Here is a 23,330-nt window from a genome sequence, read left to right on the forward strand (position 1 = left end):
GTTTATTGTCATATTACATGAATTGTGATAGATAAATAAGCTGTAGAGTTGATATTAGGGAAATTATTGAAGTGTTTTCACATGCCTGGAATTCCACTGGAATGAATTAATTCCATTTAAATTAATTTAAATGAGGAAAACTGACTCTGCAAACAAGCAAATCCAGGTGCGAGCAAGGTCATGGAATGGATTAAACTCGTAAGTAGAGGTCCTACGTCCTACTTTATTACTAAAGTTAAAAAGAGAAACTTTCATTTTTCTTTTTGGGCCACCCTGCCTCAGTGGGATACAGCTGGTCTGTTGAAAAAAGAAGAAGTTCTAATTCCTTGGATGAAGAGTCCCTCACTATGATTAAGGCACATTCCATCCTTGGAGGAAAAAATACATTATAATAGGGACTTACAATATGGCTTCTAATACAGTCTCTATGTAATCTTTCTTCGTCATTTTATTAGGGACTGATTTGGGTGTTGTTCTCAGCTCTAAGTACTTGACATTATCAGAAGCAAATTCCTGTATGACATCCCTGGTTATATTCTTAACTGTCTCCAAGTTGTCTATCAGGTAGTGTAAAATTCCAAATATTTGAAAGCACCTGAAAGTAAATCTTATTAGAATTGTGGAAAAACTTTAAACAAGTTAAGAATTTAGAACACAGAATTATAATGGATTTTTTTAATTTAAGATTCAAATGTCATAGCCAGCTTGCTCTCATGATTACAAAAATATATTGCAATGATTCTTATATGTGCGCTTAATGTATTTTTCAGGCGTGTTTCAACAGCACAGCTTTATGTGAAATAGTCAATATGAAGAATATTTCTGTTACCTATTTTGGCTAATTGTAATTGCAATGCAGAGCATAATTCATCCTGCCTAATAATGAATAATATGTACATACACAGTGGAGATGAATAGTTTTTTGGAATTTTAAGGGCTGTCAGAGTGAGTGCAGTGTAATATTTGGAAAGAATTCAGGAATGAGTAAGAGTGGGTTGGGGATTTCTCATTTCAGAGTGCCATTTGAATTGTGATCTCCATGCAGCTCTGGCAAGACAGCTATAAAATGAGTGATGGTAAAAGTTTTCTTTTTTTTTTGAGTTACCTTACCTAATTTTTTTATCACTATATACCCTATGTATTTTTTTTAACATGCTGGCAGTTTCCCACCAAGGTAGAGTGACCCGAAAAACAAGCACTTACCATTACGCACTCCATCATTGTCCCACCAGAGGAGCGCAGATATGACAGTTTAGATGTTACTCTAAACAGCAAAAATACCAAACCCCTCCTGTAGAGTGCAAGCACTGTATACTTCTCACCTCCAGCTAACCAATTTCCCTGAATCCCTTCAAAAAAAAAAAATATTACTCTGTTCACATTCCAACAGCTTGTCAAGTCCCAAAAACCATTTGTTTCCACTCCTATCTAATGCACTCACACATGTCTGCTGTATGTCCATGCCCCTTGCACACAAAACCTCTGATATCCCCTCCTTCCATCTTTTCCTAGGATGTGTTCATCTGGATTAATCTAGAACCTGATAAAAAATACTGCATTGCATTACTGTATTGAATATAGCCAAAATAAACTGAATATATAGAATTAAAGAAATCGAAGGAGGAGGATTAACGTAACTCTTCCAGTGTACGTCTGTGTCCCCGCCGAATTGTAACCTCAGCAGATTTTGGCAAGTTGACGTGTACGCATTTCAGTTTGGAATTGAGGAGTTTTAGAACTGTTTCATCACTCAGGGATCCTGTAAGATGGGCATGCAGTTCCTGTAAATATAGTATAAAAGTTACACAAGTCACAATGTCCCGATAATGATGGTGATGATAAATAATAAATAATCAATGATAAATTTTATTTCTAAAAAGTAGCTTACATGTGCATGAGAAAAAGGTGACATTTTAACATACTTTATAGGAAGCAAGTAATTTGTTGGAAGGTTTAGTAAAACAATTTGCTATAACGCTTGTAGAGGTTATTACATATGTTGGTCAGATATGAATGTAACTACTGATCTAAATTTCACAAGGCATACAATAAACTGGAAGCTATGACCATAAGCAGTTTAAATGTAACTGACACTCTTCCCTAATTACTACTTGCTCTAAATAGCTTGAGCCCTGTATATAGCAGGCTTGTGTATTAAGCTGTTCACAAACATACAGAAATTATTATGAAAGGAATACTGTTAAGCTTTAGTTGATTCCCTCTCACATAGGCCTCCAGGAACATGACAAAGCTGATGAATTAGCTAAACAAGCATTAAATAATGAGAATATTGAGCATAATTTGTTTTTTTCAGACATAAGTTTATAAACACTGTCAGAAACGAAATAGCAAATGAGCTTGAAGACAGTAGAATAGTACATTATAATTATTATAATCATGGGGGAGTGCTAAAGCCATAGGATTATACAGCACATGTAGGGGGGGGGGGAATGGAAGGCATTCAGGATCAGTTTGGGGAACTGGAGCACAGATCCAATTCCCTGGATCAAGAGCCCCTCACCAGCATCAAGGAACCTCCCTTGAGGGGAGTAGAATAGTACAGATACGAATTAGTTGATTCATTATCCATCATAATGAAATGTGTCAAGTTAAACATATCTATGGAGAAAATAACAAGGTTAACCCTTTGACTGTTGCAACCCCCAATCCTGAGATGTCTCCTGGTGTCGCAAAATTTAAAAAAAAAAAAATTATTTTTTCTTATGAAATAATAGAGAATCTTTTCCCGATTGTAATGACACCAAAAAAACGAAATTTGATGGAAAACTGACGGAATTACGCTATCGCGAAGTTAGCGACCTCGGCGCTGTTTACAAATCGGCGATTTCGCCCACTTTGAGCCCTATTTTCGGCTAATTCCATTGTTTCAGTCGCCCAACCTCATAGCTATTTCTTTAGAACTCCATTTTTTCTATCGATTGAGTACAAGAAACTGCCCATTTACCGATTACAACTACCTAATAATGTGGTCAGAAATTTGCAATTTGGCCAATTTCACGAAAACTAAAAAATATGACAATTTCAAAATAAGGTCCAGAATGAACAATGCAGAAATTCCTGGCTCTAAAATAAAATTTTCTATGCTCATCAGTCATGTCTCCAGGCCCCTCTGATATTACTCTTGCTTTCTATTTTGAATTTTTATTCAAACAAAAAATAGAAGACTTACTATTATGCAGACTACTGCGATACTGTAATAATTGTATAAATAACATCACCCCATTCATGACTGCATATTAGAATGGCTAGTTGGACATTTATTGGACAATGGCATCATTTGTTTACTTTTGAACATTGGCAAAAATCAAACATTTCCCCTACTTTGAGCTCCATTTCTAGGTTCTTTTTATAGTAAAATCAATCACAATCACCTCTATTTCTATAATATGTTTTCCATTCTATCAAATGAGACCAAGAAAACGAGAATACAACCATAAATACTATACGAAAATAGACCACAAAGTCGGCATTTTAATTAAAAAAAAAACGGTCGGATTTTTTTTTCTCATTATGCACTGCGTGCTCCAGGATTTTTTTTATATGGTGCACACTGACCACACAGACCCATTCTCTCACATGTGGGCCTACCAGCTTTCTCCTGCTTGATTTGAAGCCGCTAGAATTTACGAGTATATATACGTCAAACACGGTACCTCGTAAGACGTATATATACGGCCGCGACAGTCAAAGGGTTAATAGATTGCAAGATGTTGTTACTGCTAGACTAGGCTAGGCAATAAGTATCCCTGGCAGTAAATTTGTTTGGAGATGTCAGTGACATAAACTATAAACAGTGTGGACAGAGATGGCCAAATACTGAAGAATTATATCTTAGTGTGTCCAAACATCTAATCTTTCAGAGACACCTCCATAAAAACTTCACACGATATGGCAGAACACCTCAATGTTCATTATAAGATATCTGAAATCTTGAGGCTGTATCCACATTTTGCACTGGCTAGATGAATGAGCTATTTTTATAGATATTGCAACCCAGTTATGACCGAAGTGTTTTAGTGGTAATAAGACATCAATTTTGTTTGAGATTGTATTCTATACTGTATTGTGTACATCAACTAAATAAAATAATTGTAAAATATTAAATGGCTAATATTTCTTTCCAGTGATGTAACAATACTCAGTGAGGTCTGACAAAGACCTGTTGTGACCTCTGATTTTTTTTTTTTTTTTGTGCTACTGCTCAGAGGATGAACATGGGGTTCACAATAACTAGCAGCTCAGGTAACACAATAAACAAACTGAAGGCCCATAGATTGCACAGCATCTTGGGCAACACTTAGCCTACATTATACTTAAAAAATTTAGTTAATTCAAAATAAAAATCACAATAAGAAAATAAAATTGTCAAGCTTAGCAGTGTGAGTGATACTACAGTGGTTACTTGGACTGCCATACAAAATATGATGAGACAGTATATGCTATCTAATAATATATGGGAAAGGAAGAAAAGCTGGAACAAAAAGAACAGGGATAGAATTAGAAGAAAACAAAGTTTCAGGCTTTGTTTTCAAGATCACATTTATGGTAAAGTGTTTTTTAACAGTAGCTTTGAAGCAGTTGGCAGATAGGGAACCTCTGCATAAACATCACACAGAAAACAAGACAGCTTACCATAACCTATTATTTTAAATATGTAATACTGAGATACACAGAGTATGTGAACTAGCATTTTGTAGGTTCACCCTTCCTCTTGATGCATTCCTTAAGTATCCTAGGTACTAATACAGTACAACAAACTTATGTTTATTAGTGATTATACTCTATATTACCAAAGTGCTTTAGCTATATACTTATCCAAACTTCCCACTACTACAGAAATCAGTATTAGAACTCACCACACAATACAGGATATAAATAACCACTATTTAAACCTAAAAGATGAATGATCACGTTGACCCTGATCTAAACCTCCATAATCTAACACACAATCAAAACTTATTGGAAAGTAACTGCCTCCCTCATGCACACACTTCCTACTGTTACCCCTCTTGCCCTGGGCCACAGTGATTTCACAAGGGCTGTTTGGAAGGGAATCCGTCATCAGTGGCAAGAGGGCCTTGCACACTCCCTCTCTTCTTCGGCGTTGGGCTCTGTCCGAATTTTTAATGGCCCCTGCCCTTGGGCTCGCCATCCCAACCGCTCGGTGGACGTTGCACTGACCTGCCTTCGAGTCGGGCACTTGCGACTGGTGGCTCATCTGTATCGCCTTCGGATGACGGACTCTCTGTACTGCCCGTGGTGTTCCTCACAGCCTGAGACGGTGGAACACTTCCTGCTGTGGTGCCCACGTTATCACTCTGCACGGACTACTCTCCGTGCGGCCTTGCGCACACTTGGGGTGCACACTTTCACTCTACCTGTCCTCCTCAACGGGGAGGGATTTCGCCCTCTGGACCGTCAGGAGATATTGGCCTGTACCTGCTCCTTCCTGCTGGCTTCAGGATGTATCAGCGACATATGATACAGTTATTAGTCAAGACATTCTTCCACTTTGGTCGATATTCCCTCTCCTAGCACTGGACAGCCAGGCTCAATACAGCATCTGCTGTCAGTGGCTATGAAACCCAACAGAAGAAGAACACAGCATCACAAGCTAGCACTATCCTAAACACTGCTCAAAGGCTATCAGTTCTTAACTACAACATCAGGTCCTTAAGCAAACACTATGATGACCTCCTGGCACTCCTTGAGTTGCTAAAGACACCCTTCTCCTGCATTATTCTTACTGAGACCTGGCTTAAGCAGGACACAATAGATATCTACCCACTACCAGGATACACAGCAATCCACAACTGAAGACCATACCAAGTTGGGGGTGGTATTGCAATCTATTACTCTAACCAACTATCTTATATTAGCACCACTTGCTTTAGTGATGAATATGGGGAATACATTTTTGCTAATTTTACTGTAAAAAACCTTAAGATGCCTATAACAATTGGTGCCATTTACAGGATACCCCACACAAACATCCCAAATTTCAATGAGAATCTAAAGGCACTAATAACAAACAGACAGATGAACAAGCACCATCTTCTCTTAGCTGGAGACTTCAATATCAACCCTGGCCTACCAGATGATCAGCCTGTAACTGATTTCATCAACAATATGAACAACACACTTCTCATACCAACAATAACTAAACCAACCAGGATGACTGAGACAAGTGCAACCGTAATAGACCACATATGGACCAATATACTAGCCCCCCTTAAATCAGGGATAATCACAGACAACACTACAGACCACTACCCAACCTTCCTCTTAACAAACATTAGTAATCCACCACTCGAATACAACAAAGTTTCATTTAGATTCCATGACGAGGCCTCAATAAGGAATTTCACAGCAGACCTAGAGACTGTTGACTGGCCTACAGAATTCTCCAATGCCAATGGTATTGACGATTGGACAGACATTTTTCTTAACAAAATACTTAGACTATACAACAAACGTTGTCCTATAAAAACGAAAGAGATCACAAATAAACGGCTCGGTTGCCCATGGCTAACCAGCAGCATTCTGAAATCCATTGATAAGAAACACCAATATGAAAAGCAATATAGACAGGGCTTAATACACAAAGATATTCTTAAACAATATTCATCAGTTCTCACCAAATTAATAAAGAAAGCCAAACAACTGTACTACTCCAGCAGATTCACTGACACAAGAGGAGATATATAAAAAAAGACCTGGAAAACACTTTCCCAGATTCTGAGGACCCACAAACTGAAAAAAACAAGAATACTGTCCTAACCAAACCTAATGAAACACCACTGCATCCCACTGATACAGCTAACAAGATAAACGACTTCTTCTCAAACAAAGGATCTGACCTCGCCAGTAAAATCCCACGTACCAATGCCCGTGCCAGGGACTACCTAGATGGGAATTTTCCAAATTCCCTCTATCTTGTATCAACTGAGCCCACAGAAGTCACCGCGATTATAAAGTCACTCAAAAATAACTCGGGGAATCTGTCTTATGTCCCACCATTATTGTACAAACAAGTGGCCCATGTCCTTTCACATCCTATTACATTACTTTTTAACAAGTCACTAGAAACTAGCACTTTCCAGACACTACTCAAGACAGCAAGGGTTACACCAATACATGAAGGTGGTGACCCTACAGATGTAAACAACTATAGGCCAATATCGAGAAACTCGTGCACAGGAGACTATATTCATTTATAACGGCACAAAACATACTCAACCCCTGCCAATTTGGATTCAGGAAAAATAAAAGCACTAATGATGCAATTGTAAAAATGCTAGATCTGTTTTACACAGCATTTGAAAATAAGGAATATCAGTTAGGAATTTTTATTGACCTAGGAAAAGCGTTTGGCACAGTAGACCATGGCATCCTACTCCACAAACTTGACCATTATGGTATAAGAGGCCATGCGCTTGCATTGTATTTGTGTATACCTGAATAAACTTACTTACTTACTTATAATAATGACACGTGAGATTTTGGGGTTAGAGGACTTGTCCATGCCATGTAAGCTTAATTCAGCCTACAGCGTTAGACATTTATATAATGGTGCTGATAAAGGGATAACAGAGGCATACAAAGGTGATAAATTAAATAAAAGTTAATCTAGGACAACCAAGATGGTTCCAAGTGACTATTTTGAATGGATTATCGTGGATACATTGTCTCCCATACCTTGGGAGCTTTGATAAACATATATGTAACAAGCTGATAAAACTGTTAAGTACTGGGGCAGGCAATTTAACACCTAAGGTGATGTAAATTCGTTGCACTCACTATTTTGGGCAACCTCTTGCAATACGTCAACAAATCCATCTTTCTTCTTTCTTACTTTCTTTGTTGGGTTTATGAGGGCCACTGACAGAATAAGCCGTATGGAGCCCGGCTTCTCGATGGTACGAGGAATCAACTGCCTCCCAGCATATATAAGGGGGATTACTAATAGACACCTGACTGTCTTCAAGCAGGCACTGGAGAGGCACCTAAAGTCAGTACGTGACCAGCCGGGCTATGGTTCGTACATTGGATTACGTACGGCCAGCAGTAACAGCCTGGTTGATCAGGCCCTGACCCTCCATGAGGCCTGGTCACAGATTGGACCGTGGGGGCGTTCACCCCCGGAACTCTCTCCAGGTATACACTATAGCAAACATAACTACACTAAAGAACCCTACACTAAACAACACTACACTAAACAACATTACACTAAACTACACTACACTAAACAACACTACACTAAACAACACTACACTAAACTACACTACACTAAATAAACTACACTAAATAACACTATGCTAAACAATGCTACCTAAACAGCACTACACTACGCTGAACAACACTACACTAAACTACACTACAGTACACTAAATAAACTACACTAAACACTACACTAAACAACACTTCACTAAACTACACTACACTACATTAAATAAGGTACACTAAAGAACACTACGCTACACTAAATAAAACTACACTAAAGAACACTACACTAAACAACACTACACTACACTAAACAACACTACGTCTTCAAGCTGGCACTGGACAAGCACCTAAAGTCGGTTCCTGACCAGCCGGGCTGTGGCTCGTATGTTGGTTTGCGTGCAGCCAGCAGCAACAGCCTGGTTGATCAGGCTCTGATCCACCAGGAGGCCTGGTCACAGACCGGGCCGCGGGGGCGTTGACCCCCGGAACTCTCTCCAGGTAAACTCCAGGTAAACACTGCACTAAAGAACAGTACACTACACTAAACAACACTACACTACACTAAACAACACTACACTACACTAAACAACACTACAATACACTAAACAACACTACACTGCACTAAACAACACTACAGTACAGGCCCGGTGGTCTGGTGGCTAAAGCTCCCGCTTCACACACGGGGTTCGATTCCCGGCGGGTGGAAACATTCCGACACGTTTCCTTACACCTGTTGTCCTGTTCACCTAGCAGCAAATAGGTACCTGGGTGTTAGTCGACTGGTGTGGGTCGCATCCTGGGGGACAAGATTAAGGACCCCAATGGAAATAAGTTAGACAGTCCTCGATGACGCACTGACTTTCTTGGGTTATCCTGGGTGGCTAACCCTCCGGGGCTAAAAATCCGAACTTAATCTTATCTTAAACAACACTACACTACACTAAACAACACTACACTAAACAACACTACACTACACTAAACAACATTACATTACACTAAACAACACTACACTACACTAAACATCACTACACTAAACAACACTACACTACACTAAACAACACTACACTACACTAAACAACATTACACTACATTAAACAACACTACACTACACTACACTACACAAGACTACACTACACTATACAACACTACACTACACTACACTAAACAACACTACACTACACTATACAACACTACACTACACTAAACAACACTACACTACACTAAACACTACACTACACTATACAACACTACACTACACTACACTACACAAGACTACACTACACTATACAACACTACACTACACTAAACAACACTACACTACACTATACAACACTACACTACACTAAACAACACTACACTACACTATACAACACTACACTACACTACACTAAACAACACTACACTACACTAAACAACACTACACTACACTATACAACACTACACTACACTACACTAAACAACACTACACTACACTAAACAACACTACATTATACAACACTACACTACACTATACAACACTACACTACACTACACTAAACACTACACTACACTATACAACACTACACTACACTAAACAACACTACACTACACTAAACAGCACTACACTACACTACACTAAACAAGACTACACTATACACTACATAATCCAACACACTGCAAATACACCACTACATAATCCAACACATTACATAATATACTACACAAGTACTACAATGTTAGACATTATTTTGCACTATACGTACAATGCTGTACAATACACATAACTAATACCTAAGAAGACTACTCGTTATTAATTCAGTAATTTACAGGATTCTACCACAACTAATATGTTTCTAAGAAGACTATAACATTACTTCCGTAATTTATAGGACTCTAGGGTAACTAATTTTAAGTGAGCAGTCTCTGGCGAGAACCTCTCATCTCTCATCTTGGATATACAAAGGTTGTACTTCCAGCGATAATACTTAAGTATTCGTCGGATCTAAGAAGAGTGTATTACTTCAGTAATTTATAGGATTCTAGGGTAACTATATTTAAGTGAGCAGTCTCTGGCGAGAACCTCACATCTCTCATCTTGGATATACAAAGGTTGTACTTCCAGCTATAATACTTAAGTATTCGTCGGATCTAAGAAGAGTGTATTACTTCAGTAATTTATAGGATTCTAGGGTAACTATATTTAAGTGAGCAGTCTCTGGCGAGAACCTCACATCTCTCGTCTTGGATATACGTACAAAGGTTGAACTTCCAGCAATAATACTTAAGTATTCGTCGGATCTAGGGTAACTATATTTAAGTGAGCAGTCTCTGGTGAGAACCTCACATCTCTCGTCTTGGATGTGCAAAGGTTGTACTTCCAGCGGTAATACTTAAGTATTCATCGGATCTTCGAAGACATCCACCAAAATGCGGATCATAAAGTTGGATTACCAGTGGGCAAATTATGTTGGCTTCACTGCAAGGAGTGGTACCCAAGATGTATATTTTATTATCGATACCGGTTCTCCAAACTCTTTAGTCTCAAGATCATTTCTGAATGGTTGTGAAATCAAGAACAAAAAGAGTTACGGGGCAATTGAAACCTGTAGGATTGTTTTACGTTTTCAAGGATATGGAATAGACCTCCCTGTTACCATAATAGATGGTAATTTGAATTTTGGTCTTCTAGGCATGGACTTCTTGGTTGGCCATCAATGTTCCCTGGAATTTATGTATGATGAGCCACAGCTTGTAGCTCGTAAACTATTATTCAAGACATTTACTCCTCGGCACATGTTCCAAGAGCTGGAGATCGAGGGCCAAGCTGCAATATGCCATTTGGACACCGGAAGTCCTATGTCAATCATAACAGAGGAAGTGGCCCGCAAATTCGGCCTAAAATTAACTAAACTACGACGTCCATTATCCATAAATACTGTATATGGTGTGGCACCGGTTACACATTTAGCTCTAAATGTTAAATTAAAAATAGATTCAGAGATAATAAATGTTGATTTTCAAGTTGTAAAAAAATTTATGCATCCTATAATCATTGGACTCCCAGTGTTAAAGAAACTGAAGGTAATAAATTTTACAAAACAACGGCATAAAATTTCTCCCGAGAGACACGTTTCTTACAGTGATGTAGTTAGAGATTATACCAGAGGACTTCCTCTTAAACAACGTATAAAGGAAGGTTTTCTCAAATTGTTTGGTTGTTTTGTACATAAGAATTAAACACTTGATTGAACTTTTAAAATATATATTTTGTTATGTAATAAGCATTGCATCAAACCTGCATTATATGTTCAATATATGTTTTTTACATAAAGGAAGCATTTTTTTTATAATAATATATAAAGGAAAACGATATAATTTACATTGTTTTAAAGAATTATGCAAGAGGAGACACAGACAGGACTCCGACTCGAGCTTCTGCACTGGACGGACGTACCTGCTCCCGATTGGCTCGACACAGAGAAGGAATCAAGAGAAGAGGAACTCTTCATCTGGCTCCAGGACTTGGTGCGTCGCTGGCTGCCTGCCCCAGGGCAGACAGTTGGCCTCTGCACTCTTGTAGCTGGGTGAAGTCTTCCCTACTCTGTCTCCCTACGATCCCCGTTGGGGAGGGGAACCTTTACCAGCGTCGTCTTCACCTTGACTTACACGATGAGCTACGCAAATCGTGTAAAGATCAAGCCAAAAAGTGGTACCGTTGATGATTCAACGAAGATTGCACTTGCAACTGTTGTTCAGGGAGCACTGCAAGTTAAATTCAACACCATTTTGTCCCTGAAAGAAGCATTCATTGTTGTGTGTCACGATGATGCTGAAGCAGAGAAGCTACTCACTACAGATGCCACCACTACACTTACCACTCAAGGGTTTACTGTTACGTCATCTCCTGCCCTCAGGGCTAGGAAATCAGTATTCCTTAAAAAACTCGACAAGATTCTGACGTCTCAAACACCAGCAGAACTCAAAACATCCATCGAGACGCAAAATACTTGGGCTACAGTTGACAGCATTACAAAAATCCCGAATGCATCGTCCATGCTCAAGGTCACCTTCACCGACGTGAACATGGCTGCCACTGCCCTGAACGAAGGTCTTGCTGTTTACTACTACTACATCAGTCCTACCTACATTGAAGCAGAGAGATATCAGTACATCCAACATTGCTGGAACTGTTATTCATACCATCACACCACCAAAGCATGTCCAGTGAAGGACAAGAAGTTCTGCACTACATGTGGTAGTGAGGGACACACCTTCAGTTCCTGCACCGCTGCTACTCCACCACAACCATCGTGCTTAAACTGTAAAAGTAACGACCACCATACACTGGCAGCAAAATGTCCTACACGAAAGGATATTGTGAAGAAAACACAATAAGCAGCAAAGAAAAAACCTACTAGCAACACACCAACGTATGCAGCAATTGCAAAGATACAAGCTAACACTTCAAAATTACTTCAAGCATCTACTCAGCCAGCCTCCACCACCATCACTCCTCCAGCATGTGACGTAACCAAGATCCACTACTGTTTACTATACGCTCACATGCAGAACATGGCTGTACCTAGATCTTTTAACTCTACCATCATCGAGTTATTTGCACTAAATAATATGCCATCATTCATATTCCCAGCATCTCCACCTTCGGAAGAAATACTAAAATTCACCAAGGACCTAATCAACACTTCTGCATCAGCAGCTCCAACACCACCAATACCTAGTGACGTCACTCCAACAACGCCTCCTATTCGTCGAACTCCTGCTCGTCGATTGACTCGTCGTGGCGGCGTACCTCCTTCACCTCCACTCACCACTACTCATATGGGCCAATCAGAAGCCACGATTCTCCCACAGTCTTCTACACACTCTAGCGGAAACACCAACAATGAAAGCACCTTCAATGCTGCAACCACCAACAAAAACCTCTCCAGCCATCTCTCGACGTATTAATACAGAAGACCAACATCGAGATCAATACCTGCACTGGAAAGATATAACTTTTTATACGACTCCTGACCAAGAACCCACCATGACTGTCGACACTTTGTACGAGAAATTACACAACAGTCAAGTTTACAAATCGTAAAGGATCCCACTGCTCCTTCACTACACTCCAGATGACCTTGGACCAGTTACAAGCCAACCCAGCATTTCGACCCAAGATTACAAGACTACTTATCGTTTCTTTCCAACAAATGCACAACATAAGGAATGCCTCCTTCACGAAAGAAGTGAAGTAACTCCAGACTCACATATTAACGACACCTGACCAATCAAGAAGCTAGCTTCCCTTGACCACTCCTCCAGCTTCTGCCAGCCGCCAATCAACATCAAGATGCAGCAATCTTCTGTCCAGCAAGATGCAGTCAGAGCCTGCAGAGTTCCTGTTGTCTTTATATCGTCTTTTGTCATCGTTATTGTGGCTTAGCAGTTGGGTCTAGTCCTGACTCTTCTCTCTTCGACTCAAGACATTCCTCTCACCGTCTATTCTTCGCACTGTCCCCACTTGCCCCTCGCCCCTCGTGGGTCCTTACCTGTGAGTCCGATCTGATCTGATCTGAATTATGCAACACATTGCACTGCTGGCCTTGCTACTGGCAAGTCACAGTCGCTCCTCAAGTAGTGTCCCTGCGATCCCCGTTGGGGAGGGGAACCTCTGCCTCGCCGATTACCCACATCAAGATCTCAAGATGAGTTACTCCAACAGTCAAGATTAACCTACCAGTGGTTTGATCAATGACTCCACCAAGCTTGCCCTTGCTGTAACTGTCAGGGGCTTGAACATCAAGGTCAACACGATCCTTTCCCTCCAAGAATCCTTCATCATCGTCTGTGAGGACGATGTGGAGGCCGAGAAACTACTGACTGGAACTTCCCTGACTACACTACAAGAACGTGGCTACAGAATCACGTCCTCTCCAGCCTTAAGGGCTAAGAGGACTGTCTTTCTGAAGCGCTTGAACAAGCTGATTACTTCTCAGACCATCGAAGACCTCAAACAATCTGTCGAAGACCAGAACCCTTGGGCCACCGTGGAAAACATTAACAAGATTCCCACGGCCTCTTCAATGCTCAAGATCACCTTTACTGACGTCACAATGGCTTCCCAAGCCATGGCTGAGGGACTAGCCATCTACTATTATTTCATCAACGCCTGCAACATTGAAGCTGAACGTTGCCACCACGTCACTCAATGCTGGACCTGTTTTTCTTACCTCCACTCAACAAAGGACTGCCCTACGAAAGACAAGAAATTCTGTTCCATCTGTGGTAATGAGGGTCACGACTCGGGACTCCTCAGGTCTCTACCAATGGTTCCAATGTTTGGAATTCTGCCCCTCTTGGAGCGCCCCACCTACAACATACACAAACGCAACAACAAGGTTCAGTCTCATCTCCTATGTCTCAGGTATCCACAGCCGGGGATATGACGAGAGCACAACTAATGTATATGATGGCCAAAGACATAGCAGGTGGTGACATTCAACTCTGCTCTCAGGTTTTAAATGATCTGTTAATGGATAATGGGATCACTCCCATCACTATCCCAGAAAATATGAAGGCTATTATGACCCAACCTTCTCATAACAAGAAGTATATACCCTACTCTACATCTAAAAATAAGCCTAAGTCATCCCTGGCCCAGGGATCGCCCACCTTGCATACCCAGGTTGTCAACTCCCCTCAACCCGATAAGTCAACACCTGAACATAACAATGCCCCAGAAATTGGTGCCTACTCTCCCGGTATTGAAGCTGATCCTGTTGAACAGGAACTTTCCCAGGGTAACTCACCTTGCCTACCTAATTTTCCCTTGGAGCCTCCACAGTCTCCCATTAACTCTCACGAGCCTCTGCTTCCTGTAACTGGGAATATCATACCTCAGTTTTCTGATGAGGACTCTAATGATTCTAATGAGTCTGTTAATATTACCACCTCTAGTGAAGATGATGGCATTTTTAATACACAAGCAACTACGCAGCAGTTCCCTCCTCCCCTTGACGAGTCCAGCAAGGATAGTGTGGATAATAAACATGACATTACTTGCAGGCGTTCAGACCGCAGTACACGAGCGAAGTGCAAGAAATAATGGGGATTACAATTTTCCAACTTAATGTTCAACATTTCTTTAATAACCGTTACCTCCTTGAGGTTGAACTACATAATTACAATCCCGATGTTATACTCTTGAACGAGACAGCTGCAAGAGTTGATCAACATATTAAATTACGTGGTTACTCTACTGTGGAGAAATCGAGAGGACCCTTTAGTGGTGTAGCCATCTTAGTTAAATTAGGCTATACATTTAAAAATATTCATGTTGATGAAGATAACATTCTTGCAATAGAAATGACAACGTCTCATGGACAACTAGTGATAGGAACTGGATATTTTCCCCCGAGACAACAATATATAGAGTCAATTCCTCTACATAGGATATTAAGCAGAAATATTCCAACAATTCTAGCAGGAGATTTTAATGCTCATCACCCTGCCCTCTTCAGCTGTGGAGCTGGTATTCCACTGGGTGACTTAAAAGGAAAACAACTATTTAATATCATGACAGCTAGAAACTTGTCGTTTCAAGGCCTATTCTTCAAATCGTACATTGGACCTCATCCAGGGACACCAGATATAGTACTGACAAACAGAGACTGTGACATCTTTCACTGTCGTATATCTCCTGGTGGAAACGTAGGATCTGACCATATCCCTGTTATAATACAACTACAAACTTCTCCATTTAGAACCCTTGTACCTCCTAAACCCAATCTTAACACCCTAGGATTTGACCCCTTCAGGGCATTTCTGGGTGACGATGAAATTGTGTCATTGGATATTCTACCTTCCACTGCAATTGATGATGCAATCAGGTCCCTGCATAATCGAATAATTGAAGCTACTAATGCAACTTGTCAATTAGCTTCCACAAAGATATACCAACAATTAGAGACAATTTAAGAAATTATCAAGCAGAATGTCGAAGGCATCTTCAAACGCGACAACCACCAGTAGCTACACTGCACCGATTAAGGCAAGAATTAATTAACATGATTAGTCATCACAAACGGGACTTACGGAAATTGCTAGTCCTTCAAGCTAATCAGTATAAACGTGAACCAGCAAAATTTTGGAGTAAGATCCGACAACTTTTAGGGGCAAAGCACAAGGCTCCTAACTACCTAGTTCATACCTTCACTGATGAGGATGATGAAGATGTTGAAATTAAACTTGACGATCCACAGGACCAGGCTAATTTGATGGGTGATGTATGGGAGAAAATTCTAGCCCACAATAACAGTCGTCAATTTAACAATAATCATTATCAGTTGGTAAATGAATGGAGAGATGAGAACTTGGATGATCTACAACCACTACCTTCCATCGATACTTCAACTCTTGAAGATACCCACCCGCTTACTAGACTTATTACATTACTAGAGATGAGTCAGGTTATTGGCAGAATGAGAAATAGAGCCCCTGGCCTCTCTGGAATAACAATGAAACAAATAAAGTTCCTACCTAGAAATTGTAAACAGTCTTTGGTAAATATCTTGGCCTCAGGACATTTTCCAGTGGTTTTTAAGACTGCTAGGATGATCTTTCTTGGTAAGCCCAATAAAGACATTCACCAACCTGGGAACTATAGACCTATATCTTTACTTGAAGTCACTGGAAAAGTTCTTGAGAAAGTCATTTCCAACAGATTGAACTACTATATGGAGTTTAATCACTTTTTTACTGAAAAACAATTTGGCTTTAGAACACATAGAGGTACCAATCATGCAATAAATGTTATTTTCGATATTGTAGCAAGTCTAAAACATCAGGGTAATCTTGCCTTAATTGCCACCAGAGATGTTCATAAAGCTTTTGATAGCTTATGGCATGATGGCCTTGTATACAAACTCATTGACCTACCAGACCATAACTGGACTTTTCTCAGATTAATATATAATTTCTTAACTCAAAGAAAAATCATTCCCACCTTTCATGGCAGGTCGACAGAGCCTTTTATACCGACAGCTGGTGTCCCACAAGGTTCTTGTCTAAGTCCAATTCTGTTCAACATTTATTGAATAACCTTCCTCAACCAGAGTTTAATGATACAATTGTGACACAGTTTGCAGATGATGTTATTCATGTCGTCTCATCAACTCCGGTAACAGGAAAATACAAGTATGAGAGAGTCATAGAAAAAATGAATATTGAACTTCGTAGAACATCTAATTGGGAAAAGAAATGGAGAATTACGACTGATTCTGACAAGGTCCTTGTTAGCACGATAGGATGTTTTGCATCAACAATTGAAGATAAAGGGGGTATCTACATCAGAGGTACACCTGTAGCCATTAGAAACCCTAACAAGATTTTGGGATATGAAATAGACAGGCTGCTCCACTCAACATCTCATGTAACTAAAAAGATCAACATAGCCAAAGCCGGTCTTAGCAGTCTCTTTCTATTCAATCAAGCCCCTCAACATGTCTAAAAACATCTGTATAAAATGATAATAAGACCAATACTCGAATACCCTTGTGTAGAAAAAATGAATATTGAACTTCGTCGAACATCTAATTGGGAAAAGAAATGGAGAATTACGACTAACCCTGACAAAGTTCTTGTTAGCACGATAGGATGTTTTGCATCAACCATGGAAGATAAAGGGGGTATCTCCATCAGAGGTACACCTGTAGCCATTAGGAACCCTAACAAGATCTTGGGATATGAAATGGACAGGCTGCTCCACTCAACATCTCATGTAAATAAAAAGATCAACATAGCCAAAGCCGGTCTTAGCAGTCTCTTTAGATTCAATCAAGCCCCTCCACATGTCAAAAAACATCTGTATAAAATGATAATAAGACCTATACTCGAATACCCATGTGTCTCAATGTCATTAACAACAAAGACCAACATGCTACGGTTGCAACGGGTCCAGAATAGAGCTCTTCGCTTCATTACGGGTACCAGGAGGAGAGACAGAGTTAAAATGGCAGATTTACACGTACAACAATATATTATTGCCTTAAATGTACGCATTGACACCCTGAAAAAGAAACAACTCTGCAATGCAAGAACTCTACATGCCAGATAGAGAACATCCTCTACAAGTTGAAAATACCACAGATTATATCATCAATACTCCTCCTCACAGGACTCAAAGAATGACTCGTTGTTGTTGTTGTTCAGACCAGAGCTTTGGTGAGATGGGGAAGGAAGAAGGATGGGTAAGGATGGAAATATTGGAAAAGGGTGGGAGGGGGGCGAGAGGTAGGATATAAAGGTAAGTGGCCCAACCACTTTGGTGCAGTTTAAAAAGTGTACGTGAAATGATAATATATTTATTTAAGGGGTATAAGACTAACCCATCAGAGTCACATAGATGTAACAGATATATAAGTACATGACTCTGAATTGGTAGTAATTATACAGGTTGCAATTTTTTTTTTTCACAGAGGGTCCGTCGTTTTATCCATAAAGACGATAACCATCGACCAATGATATTGAGCAACCTCCCTGCAGATGAAGATGATTGGGTAACACCAGAACCCTTCTATGTTTACTGAGAAAATCATCGCCCACAATTAGGGAGACGTATAACATTCTACTGTTAAAATTATGCTACATTTACTATTACCTGGAGAGTTTACCTGGAGAGAGTTTCGGGGGTCAACGCCCCCGCGGCCCGGTCTGTGACCAGGCCTCCTGGTGGATCAGCGCCTATGGCGGGACACCATCTGTAAGAAGCCATTGTGTCAAGTAATTCTTTATAAACTGGCCAGGAAATTATTGCCTTCATTGTCGTTTAAATATCCGTACACCTAGGTCGCAAAAAATGTCCCCCTTCGATACCTACCACTGTCATAACCACAAGTTGCTCTGGACCTATTAATTAAATGAAATGTACATACACCAGGAATACTGGTAAATATATAAATTTGTGGACTGTATATTAAAAATAATAAATGGTTATATATATACACAATTACAAAACAGAAGGAAAATATATCTTAATATCACTCACCAATTTGACTGGAGATTAATGTGTATCATACTCAGAAAACCTCACTCTAACTAAATCTATGAAAATAATGCTGGCCAGAATTACACACAAATCTAGAGAGCTTATCTGAGGTTCCTGGAGAGGTCTTGTCCAGTCGTCTGATATCTCAAGTTATGCAGGAATGCACATCCACCAATTTCGCCTCCTATTTGAGAGGTGTCAACACAATTTTAACCTCTAGAGCACGAAAAATTCTTCCCATTACACCAACGTTTGTACAAAATTCAAAACCAAGATGGCCAGTCTTGTCTGCGCAGGCGCAGGACCAGTTTCCCATTTTCGATAACATACTTCTTATAAAAATACAATATAGGGCATCTATTTACCTGTAAATTACTGTATTTCCAGAAAATATACAGTATTTTCCACACACAATGCTGTACAATACACATAACTAATACCTAAGAAGACTACTCGTTATTAATTCAGTAATTTACAGGATTCTACCACAGCTAATATGTTTCTAAGAAGACTATATTACTTCAGTAATTTATAGTACTCTAGGGTAACTATATTTTTAAGTGAGCAGTCTCTGGCGAGAATCTCACATCTCTCATCTTGTATGTGCAAAGGTTGTACTTCCAGCGATAATACTTAAGTATTTGTCGGATCTAAGAAGAGTATATTACTTCAGTAATTTATAGGATTCTAGGGTAACTATTTTTAAGTGAGCAGTCTCTGGCGAGAACCTCACATCTCTCGTCTTGGATATACTTACAAAGGTTGAACTTCCAGCAATAATACTTAAGTATTCGTCGGATCTAGGGTAACTATATTTAAGTGAGCAGTCTCTGGTGAGAACCTCACATCTCTCGTCTTGGATGTGCAAAGGTTGTACTTCCAGCGGTAATACTTAAGTATTCATCGGATCTTCGAAGACTTCCATCAAAATGCGTATCATAAAGTTGGATTACCAGTGGGCAAATTATGTTGGCTTCACTGCAAGGAGTGGTACCCAAGATGTATATTTTATTATCGATACCGGTTCTCCAAACTCTTTAGTCTCAAGATCATTTCTGAATGGTTGTGAAATCAAGAACAAAAAGAGTTACGGGGCAATTGAAACCTGTAGGATTGTTTTACGTTTTCAAGGATATGGAATAGACCTCCCTGTTACCATAATAGATGGTAATTTGAATTTTGGTCTTCTAGGCATGGACTTCTTGGTTGGCCATCAATGTTCCCTGGAATTTATGTATGATGAGCCACAGCTTGTAGCTCGTAAACTATTATTCAAGACATTTACTCCTCGGCACATGTTCCAAGAGCTGGAGATCGAGGGCCAAGCTGCAATATGCCATTTGGACACAGGAAGTCCTATGTCAATCATAACAGAGGAAGTGGCCCGCAAATTCGGCCTAAAATTAACTAAACTACGACGTCCATTATCCATAAATACTGTATATGGTGTGTCACCGGTTACACATTTAGCTCTAAATGTTAAATTAAAAATAGATTCAGAGATAATAAATGTTGATTTTCAAGTTGTAAAAAAATTTATGCATCCTATAATCATTGGACTCCCAGTGTTAAAGAAACTGAAGGTAATAAATTTTACAAAACAACGGCATAAAATTTCTCCCGAGAGACATGTTTCTTACAGTGATGTAGTTAGAGATTATACCAGAGGACTTCCTCTTAAACAACGTATAAAGGAAGGTTTTCTCAAATTGTTTGGTTGTTTTGTACATAAGAATTAAACAATTAATTGAACTTTTAAAATATGTATTTTGTTATGTAACGAGCATTGCATCAAACCTGCATTATATGCTCAATACATGTTTTTTTACATAAAGGAAACAGTTTTTTTATAATAATATATAAAGGAACACGATATAATTTACATGGATTTTGAGAATTATGCAATTTATGCCTCAGAAAATAGAAAACTGACAAGTATAAAAACCCAGGTTTAAGTTTGCTGAGGGAACCCTGAATAATACTGCACGACGTGATACTGGAGCCGTCCATCTGTCACCTACAAGTCTCATACCATCCAAGATTTTATCAATAACTACAGACAGTGACTTTGTAAGGGGGATGGGGACGCCCCGGGTGACACCATAAAGGGGTGACACCATAAAGGGGTGACACCATAAAGGGGTGACACCATAGAGCCTCTAAAGAAGGTGACACTAATGCCCAAAACAGTGCTACAGCAACATAAGAGAATAATCCTTCATTTCTATATATCCTTATATGATTACAGAGTACAAATAGGCCTATATAGATAAAAATAATTGATTTTGATGATGTTTAGTTTTTAGTTTAATATGTTTATTATGCACCCCATACCCATCCTGTGTGCGGTAGTCAAAAGATTACAGAGATACATAATGGGTCCAGGGACTGGACCCCAAAGTTATGATAGATGAACTAGTTACAGAGATAATGAACTCCAGGTAGACCTGGTCACAATCATGGCAAGTTACGAAGGTAATGAATAATCTACGTTCGCGCTCGTGTTGGTGTATGACCCACTTAGTATTTTGATAATGTGACAGACTTGATAATGAGAATACCTGGGAGTGATCATGTTCGAGGATCTCACCTTCAAGGACCATAACATTGTATCAATCGCATCTGCTAGAAAAATGACAGGATGGATAATGAGAACCTTCAAAACTAGGGATGCCAAGCCCATGATGACACTCTTCAGGTCGCTTGTTCTGTCTAGACTGGAATATTGCTGCACACTAACAGCACCTTCCAAGGCAGGTGAAATTGTTGACCTAGAAAATGTACAGAGAACCTTCACAGGCTGTGAAGGTTCTCTGTGAAGGTTCTCTGTTATGTGCGCTGTGAATCACAGCGCACATAACGGAGATAAAACACCTCAATTACTGGGAGCGCTTGAAGTTCCTGAACCTGTACTCCCTGGAACGCAGGCAGGAGAGATACATGATTATATACACCTGGAAAATCCTTGAGGGACTAGCACCGAACTTGCACACGAAAATCACTCACAACGAAAGCAAAAGACTCGGCAGACGATGCAACATCCCCCCAATGAAAAGCAGGGGTGTCACTAGCACGTTAAGAGACCATACAATAAGTGTCAGGGGCCCGAGACTGTTCAACTGCCTCCCAGCATACATAAGGGGGATTACCAATAGACCCCTGGCTGTCTTCAAGCAGGCACTGGACAAGCACCTAAAGTCGATACCTGACCAACCGGGTTGTGGCTCGTACGTTGGATTGCGTGCAGCCAGCAGTAACAGCCTGGTTGATCAGGCACTTATCCACCATGAGGCCTGGTCACAGACCGGGCCGCGGGGGCGTTGACCCCCGGAACTCTCTCCTGGTAAACTCCAGATGATTTTGCAGGACTGAAGGCAAGGAAATGTAAGATCAGATTCACTGAGATGTTACCTGTACTCAAGGTCAAATCGGAACTAGTGTTTATCTGATATTGCAATGTTTTCTTTATTTTTCATTTTTTTTTTTTTGCCTTGTTGAAGGTGAATAAATGAAGGATCTGTTGCCTGTACTCAGAGTGATATCTGAGTTTGTTTCCTCAGTATTACTACGATTATTTATTTTATCATTAATAAAGTTGAGAAGTATTCTCATGTTCGGTTTATGGCCCTTAAACGTTCTCATTGTTAAACATTAGTCACTGGTCATGCAGTAGTGACGTAACTGAAGCGGCTCTGCATAACAAACGGCTTTCTATATAGTAGTATGTCATTAATGTCAGCGAGGACTGTATACCTTGTACTTGTACCTGTAATAAATAAAGATATTATTATATTAAAACGTTTCGCTCCTGGGACCTTGATCAGTGGAACATCATATCTTAGAGAGGAACACAAAGGGACAATACTGTGACTGGAACAGAGAGACAACACAATAAGCGTCCAGGGCCCAAGACTGTTCAATGGCCTCCCAGCATACATAAGGGGGATTACCAATAGACCCCTGGCTGTCTTCAAGAAGGCACTGGACAGGCACCTAAAGTCGGTACCTGACCAGCCGGGCTGTGGCTCGTACGTTGGTTTGCGTGCAGCCAGCAGTA

At 40.0% G+C, this 23,330-nt stretch overlaps 1 protein-coding gene across 2 annotated transcripts in view; it reads right to left on the bottom strand.

Annotated features, from left to right (window-relative positions):
• Ada (adenosine deaminase-like protein) overlaps nt 1-8,208 on the bottom strand; it is a 32,918-nt gene extending 24,710 nt beyond the window's left edge. The window contains exons 1-3 of one of the 2 annotated variants that reach the window (XM_070083556.1): nt 7,822-8,202; nt 1,639-1,781; nt 404-595 (exon numbers count right to left, since the gene is read on the bottom strand). In XM_070083556.1, the coding sequence (XP_069939657.1) occupies nt 404-595; nt 1,639-1,781; nt 7,822-7,860 (374 nt within the window). In that variant the 5' untranslated portion in view covers nt 7,861-8,202. Of the gene's footprint in view, nt 1-403; nt 596-1,638; nt 1,782-7,821 lie in introns of both variants that reach the window. The other variant, XM_070083557.1, reaches the window with a different exon arrangement.
• Between the last annotated feature and the right edge of the window lie 15,122 nt (nt 8,209-23,330).

Source organism: Cherax quadricarinatus, chromosome 10 (assembly GCF_038502225.1).
Source record: "Cherax quadricarinatus isolate ZL_2023a chromosome 10, ASM3850222v1, whole genome shotgun sequence".
NCBI lineage: Eukaryota > Metazoa > Arthropoda > Malacostraca > Decapoda > Parastacidae > Cherax > Cherax quadricarinatus.